The sequence below is a fragment of the Erythrolamprus reginae genome, chromosome 9 (genome assembly GCF_031021105.1).
Source record: "Erythrolamprus reginae isolate rEryReg1 chromosome 9, rEryReg1.hap1, whole genome shotgun sequence".
In the NCBI taxonomy this organism is placed as follows: Eukaryota; Metazoa; Chordata; class Lepidosauria; order Squamata; family Dipsadidae; genus Erythrolamprus; species Erythrolamprus reginae.
This window is the reverse complement of record NC_091958.1, coordinates 13,891,748-13,899,062: the sequence shown is the minus strand read 5'-3', so window position 1 is coordinate 13,899,062 and position 7,315 is coordinate 13,891,748. Positions and strand designations below refer to the sequence as shown.

The 7,315-nt window shown below is 41.9% G+C and overlaps 1 protein-coding gene across 1 annotated transcript in view; it reads left to right on the top strand.

Moving 5' to 3' along the window:
- Positions 1-6,644, top strand: part of LOC139171888 (C-signal-like) — a 13,760-nt gene extending 7,116 nt beyond the window's left edge. The window contains exons 4-6 of the mRNA XM_070760382.1: positions 2,432-2,590; positions 4,209-4,316; positions 6,451-6,644. Of these exons, the coding sequence (XP_070616483.1) occupies positions 2,432-2,590; positions 4,209-4,316; positions 6,451-6,564 (381 nt within the window). The 3' untranslated portion in view covers positions 6,565-6,644. The remainder of the gene's footprint in view (positions 1-2,431; positions 2,591-4,208; positions 4,317-6,450) is intronic.
- Positions 6,645-7,315: the final 671 nt, after the last annotated feature.

The following is a 7,315-nucleotide window of genomic DNA, read 5'->3' as shown; positions in this document are numbered from 1 at the left end:
TCTTTTCTAGTCTAGTCTAGTCCAGAAGGCAGCTACAAGAGCTATCATGGGTATGCCTCGGTATACCTTGGCTGCATAGCTAGAGGTATAACAAGCAGGAAGAGGGAGATTGTGATCCCACTATATAGAGCGCTGGTGAGACCCCATTTGGAATACTGTGTCCAGTTCTGGAGACCTCACCTACAAAAAGATATTGACAAAATTGAACAGGTCCAAAGACGGGCTACAAGATTGGTGGAAGGTCTTAAGCATAAAACGTATCAGGAAAGACTTCATGAACTCAATCTGTATAGTCTGGAGGACAGAAGGGAAAGGGGGGACACGATCGAAACATTTAAATATGTTAAAGGGTTAAATAAGGTTCAGGAGGGAAGTGCTTTCAATAGGAAAGTGAACACAAGAACAAGGGGACACAATCTGAAGTTAGTTGGGGGAAAGATCAAAAGCAACATGCGAAAATATTATTTGACTGAAAGAGTAGTAGATGCTTGGAACAAACTTCCAGCAGACGTGGTTGGTAAATCCACAGGAATTGAATTTAAACACGCCTGGGATGAACATATATCCATCGTAAGATAAAAATACAGGAAATAGTATAAGGGCAGACTAGATGGATCTTGAGGTCTTTTTCTGCCGCCAGTCTTCTATGTTTCTATGTTTCTATGTTTTTATGCCCATATAACACCTATGCTCTATGATCTGCACTGGCTTCCTATTAGTCTCCAGGCATAATTCAAGGTGTTGGTTATCACCTACATGGCTCCGGACCAGACTATTTATGGGACCGCCTCTTGCCACATATCTCCCAGAGACTAATAAGAGCACACAGAGTTGTCCTCCAGGTCCCGTCGACAAAGCAATACAGGTTGGCGGGACCTTCTCTGTGGCTGCCCCTGCTCTATGGAACCAACTACCCCCCGATGTCTGTATTGCTCCCACCCTACTGGCCTTCCATAAGGCCACGAAGACCCGGTTTTGCCGGCAGGCCTGGAGAGCCATGAACTAACAACTGACAAGGCCACACTGTATGAATGGTATGTGTGCATGGGATCATGATTGCTTTATAATTAATAGGTTTCTTTTAATAGTTTTGATTATACTTGACTTCTTTTTATTGTTTTGTATCTATTTCTATTTCTTTTTATATTATTATTGTAAGCCTCCCTGAGTCCTTTGGGATTGGGCGGCATAGAAGTCCAATAAATAGGTAAATAAAACGATGAATTAAAAATTGTGCCCTGATTTGGGAGCAGGTTGAAACATTAGATGTTACTTTTAGGGAAACATAGAAACATAGAAGTCTGACGGCAGAAAAAGACCTCATGGTCCATTCAGTCTGCCCTTATTCTATTTTCTGTATTTTATCCCAGGCATGTTTAAATTCAGTTACTGTGGATTTATCTACGACGTCTGCTGGAAGTTTGTTCCAAGGATCTACTACTCTTTCAGTAAAATAATATTTTCTCATGTTGCTTTTGATCTTTCCCCCAACTAACTTCAGATTGTGTCCCCTTGTTCTTGTGTTCACTTTCCTATTAAAAACACTTCCCTCCTGGACCTTATTTAACCCTTTAACATATTTAAATGTTTCAATCATGTCCCCCCCTTTTCCTTCTGTCCTCCAGACTATATAGATTGAGTTCATTAAGTCTTTTCTGATACGTTTTATGCTTAAGACCTTCCACCATTCTTGTAGCCCGTCTTTGGACCCTTTCAATTTTGTCAATATCTTTTTGTAGGCGAGGTCTCCAGAACTGAACACAGTATTCCAAATGTGGTCTCACCAGCACTCTATATAGCGGGCTCATAATTTCCCTCTTCCTGCTTGTTATACCTCTAACTATGCAGCCAAGCATCCTACTTGCTTTCCCTACCGCCTGACTGCACTGTTCACCCATTTTGAGACTGTCAGAAATCACTACCCCTAAATCCTTTTCTTCTGAAGTTTTTGCTAACACAGAACTGCCAATACAATACTCAGATTGAGGATTCCTTTTCCCCAAGTACATTATTTTACATTTGGAAATATTAAACTGCAGTTTCCATTGCTTTGACCATTTATCTAGTAAAGCTAAATCATTTACCATATTACATACGCCCCCAGGAATATCAACCCTATTGCACACTTTATAGTCATTGGCAAATAGGCAAACCTTCCCTACCAAACCTTCCCCTATGTCACTCACAAACATATTAAAAATAATAGGACCCAGAACAGATCCTTGTGGCACACCGCTTGTAACCTGTCTCTGCTCAGAATACTCACCATTAACAATAACTCTCTGATGTCTATCCTTCAGCCAGCTGCAAATCCATTGAACTATCCAGGGATTAAGTCCAATCTTCACTAATTTATCTATCAGCTCTTTATGTGGCACCTGTTGACCATCACTGCCCTAGACCTAAGTGAACCTCTTTTTCTCTCTACCAGGCATTCTTACCCCTGCTAAAGAAGGCAGCCCGCAGAAGCTCAAGTCAAGGGCTGAGTTGCAGCAAGGCAGCTATTATTAACATGTCTAGCAACACAGGCTCAAATGAACTTATGGGTTATTGGGAGCAAATTCAGTTAATTGGATACCGCTGCAGCAAGGTACCTAATGTGTTTTCTGCGTGCAAAATATGCATGCAAAATATGAAAATTCCTTTTTCCTTCATGAATGCATCGGCCCAATTGGGGAAATGGTTTATTGAATGGGTGTGGTTTGATGCTCATGTGACCGAGTGGGAGTGACTTGCCAGCCATGTGACCAGGCAGGAGTGGCTTAACAGTCATGTGACTGGGTGGCTTAAAGGTCACGTGACTGGGTGGGAGTGGCTTACCGACCAAGACAAGTTTTCAGACAGGTGCTTGGACTCTTTTTCAGTTGATTTAGTGACATTATTTGAATAGCCACAAAAAGGACAAACGATAGACAACATTATTGGTTGAGGAGCACAGTAACATTTTAAGGTTTTGTCCTGAACCCACAAGGTCCAGTATGATAACAGATTAGGCAAGTAGCTCAATTTTGTTTAATTGCTATAAATGTTCAATTCTAGATAATGATTAAAATGATTAAAGTATTTATGGGTAAAAACATACTGTTTAATTATTTCCTATTTTAAAAGTAATTAAGGCTCATACTAAGGTACTAGAGAAGGAAGGACAATAAAAAAACTATTAAGTATTCAATCAATAGTGCATAAACTTACCACCCCCACTGTGCCCCCCCCCTTGGGTCAGCAGCCCATTACTGGGTGGTACAAATACTACATATTTGCAGAAAGCAACTATTTAATGAGAACTTGTTTTGAGAAGTGAGGCTATTAAACAGAACCTGATACATATTTCCATCTGCATGAGATTGCAAAATAATTAATATTTCTTCCCTTTTGTGTCCTCAAGGAATGTTTTCATCCATTGCTGGCTTAGCTTTCCAAGCCCCCACGTGTTCTGTCTGGGTTCCCCCAGACGTCAACACCAACTAAAAAGAGTAGCCAGACACGCTGGTAAAAAGCAAAGTCATTTTATATCTTTGAAAACAAACACAGATAACAAAAACTGTTCTTACAAACTGGAATGCTATGAAGCTTCACAGAAGAGTCACGACGGCCAGACAATACAATAGGCTTCTTGCTGGCACACACACCACTGTAGATAATAAAACCCATGCCTCCCCCAAGTTTTCAGCCTTCGAGGCCACAAGCCAGAATCAGAGACGCCAAGAATCGAAGCAAGATCACAGGACTCCCAAAAGATAACTCTCCACAATACAGCAAGGGCGGGCCTGCCTTTTCAACCTTTCTGAGGAGAACCACACCCAAACCCAGCTGTTGCCTATTAGGGATGGAAATACCTGGCTAATTGTCCCCTTCTTTGTGCTGCCCTTCTCTGCCTCATATCTATGATGGCTTGTGCATTCTCATCTAATGACTCCAGGCTACTCGCTGGGGAGAGCTCCCCCCCGGGGGTCTCAGGCTGTTCCCCCTCCTCCCCGTCTGCCTGGTCCTCCTCCTCCTCCTGTTCCTCGTCCTCCCCCTCTGAGCATGGAGCCGGCAGAGTTCCAGCCATTCCCTGAGGAGCCTCAGACTGAATCACAACACCACGTAACATTTAATACATAATATCCTGTTGTATGCTATTTATTTTCACCTTATTCTTCCTTTTTTCTCTTCAATATATTTTATCCCTCATAGTTCTCTTTCTTCTTTTTGTTAAACCCATGCAGGCAGCTCTCAACATACTCACAAAATGCCAGTCTCTTCAATATTCGGCCGATGGGATTATGAGTGTTGCCATGTATCCTGGTTCAGTGAACACTACCGGCAACCCAATTGTAGGTATTTTTTCACATGGGAAACCAATAAAGATAAATGTTGAAATGAGGAGGTCCTTGGTACTCTGGGTTGTTTTCCTGCAAACGTTTCATTACCCAACTATACAACATCATCAGTGCTACTGATGATTTTCCGTAGCACCGAGGGATGAGGTTATCTAGTTTGTGTTCTGCCGGCGTGTCTCGACCGCCCATAATTACAGGGTAATTAGTCCAGGAAGACACACACCACATGATAAAAGGAAAACCCAAAAGATTTTATAAACAGAAAAACAGAAACAGATCCCTTTTTAAATGTCAAAGGGATTTTCTGGTACACACAAGGCCCAGGTTAAATGCAGTCTAATTGCTCACCCAATAATTGGGAAATTGAGTCCAATTTTAAAGTCCAGAGAGTCCACACACACAATCCTGAACAGCAAAAACCACAATCTTCATGAAACAATCAGATAAACTGCCATGAGGCTAAAACACCAGGCTGCACTTTTATCTGTAGCACTAATTACAGCAGCCCCACCCAACCACAGGTGGCCTCATTTTCTCTTGTAATAATCCTTCAGTTGTTGTCTCCTATGCATCACTCTACACATGAGTGGATGTGTCATTAATTCTTGTTCAGAATCCAGGGATGATACAGATGACTGATCTCCTCCTGGGTTGTCTGCCAAACTCCCCTCTTCCCTGTCACTCACGCTTCCTTGGTCAGAGGAGACTTCGTTGGCAGATTCTACTGGGAGCAAAACAGGCCTGCGGCATGTGGATGTCTCCCCCACATCCACCTCCACATTCCTTGGGGCAGGAGCTGGGCCAGAGCTAAGCACAACAGTTTGGGTGATGAAACATCCACAAGAAAACAACTAAACTCAGAGAGTGCCAAGCACCAGTGAGGGCCTGCTACCAGAGCGGTCAGGTGCTACGCTCTGGTAGCTATTTTCGGGATGTGCATGGCGCAGCTCCCCGTGTGAGATTTGGCTTCTGTGCATGCGCAGCAAGCAAAATCTTGTGTGAAGATTATTTGTGTGAATGAGATTTCAATGATTTTCACCAATTTTTTGCCTTCGCGCATGCGCGGAAGCAAAAGCCAATAAGCTTGCAAGCCAGTAAGAGCTGGGAACATCATTAGCACCTGGAAAGCAACAGTCTGAGCAAGTAGAGCAATGGAAAAAACCCTGCAAAGCTTGGAAAACATTCTTTGCAGAGAGTAAGAATGAAAGAGCTTGCAAGCGGGTAAGAGCTGGGAACATTATTAGCACCTGGTTAGGGCTGGAAAGAAACATTTGGAGCAAGTTAGACCAATGGAGGAAAAACCCTGCAAAGACTTAGGGCTTGGAAAGCATTCTTTGCAGAGAGTAATAATGAAAGAGCTTGCAAGCGGGTAAGAGCTGGGAACATCATTAGCACCTGGAAAGCAACAGTCTGAGCAAGTAGAGCAATGGAAAAAACCCTGCAAAGCTTGGAAAACATTCTTTGCAGAGAGTAAGAATGAAAGAGCTTGCAAGCGGGTAAGAGCTGGGAACATTATTAGCACCTGGTTAGGGCTGGAAAGAAACATTTGGAACAAGTTAGACCAATGGGGAAAAAAACCCTGCAAAAGACTTAGGGCTTATAAAACATTCTTTGCATAGAGTAATCATGAAAGAGCTTGCAAGCTGGTAAGAGCTGGGAACATTATTAGCAATTGGTTAGGGCTGGAAAGAAACATTTGGAGCAAGTTAGACCAATGGGGAAAAAACCCTGCAAAGGCTTAGGACTTGGAAAACATTATTCACAGAGAGTAACAATGAAAGAGCTTGCAAGTGGGTAAGAGCTGGAAAGATCGTTAGCAGCTAGTTAGGCCTGGAAAAAAAAGCTACATTCAGAGTATAAGATACACCCATATTATCAGCCTCTTTTAGGGAGGAAAAATGTGTGTCTTATACACCAAAAATACAGTAAGTAAGTATGTAAGTAAGTAAGTAAGTAAATAAGTGTCTTTATAAGCCAAAACGAGATTGGCCTGTTTAATGTAAATTCTTCTCTATATTCGAGATGAACCTTTATGGTCAGAAGATCCAAATGTTGACCTGCTTAGGTGAGGGTTCTAGGCTGTCCCAGACCGATTCCCTAAATCTTATGAGGTTCTTTCTCATGGCAGCCAGAACTCACCGTGCAAGAGAGCACCCAATGCATTGTGTCTGTGCTGTCCAAGCTTTGTGAAGAGGACAACGGGACCTTTCTAGATTGGTTGGGTCGTCGACTTCCCTGGTGATTCGTTGGTCTTAAAGTCATCAATGCATCATAGAGCAAGAGACGGTGGAGCCCCAATAAATCATTGAACGTCATAAAAAACTTGGTTTTGTTTTTCTTTTGGACGGTTTCTTGAAAAAAAAAAGAATATTGACTTACTGTATATTGGGGAGGCTGGGAATATTGACTTCAATTATAATAATAATAATAATAATAATAATAATAATAATAATAATAATAATTTATTGGATTTGTATGCCGCTCCTCTCCATAGACTCGGGGCGGCTAACAACAATGATAAAAACAGCATGTGACAATCCAATAATAAAACAGCTAAAAACCCTTATTTATAAAAACCAAACATACACACAAACATACCATGCATAACTTGTAATGGCCTAGGGGGAAGGAATATCTCAACTCCCCCATGCCTGGCGGTATAAATGAGTCTTGAATAGTTTACGAAAGACAGGGATGATTACACCTCACCTGCAAAAAGATATTGATAAAATTGAACGGGTCCAAAGATGGGCTACAAAAACGGTGGAAGGTCTTAAGCATAAAACCTATCAGGAAAGACTAACTCTGATACATAGCAGATGGTTTTTTTTTCTTTTTCTCTGGTCCACTTTGAAGGGCTGACAGGTTCTAAGGTGATCCAGGTCCTTGGTGGCACTTCTCAGTGTAAGAGTATAAAGCTATGAAAAGAGTAGATGTGCCACAACTTCTAGGTTCAGTCAGGCTTTAACGTGAAGAATGACATGTAAGTCGAG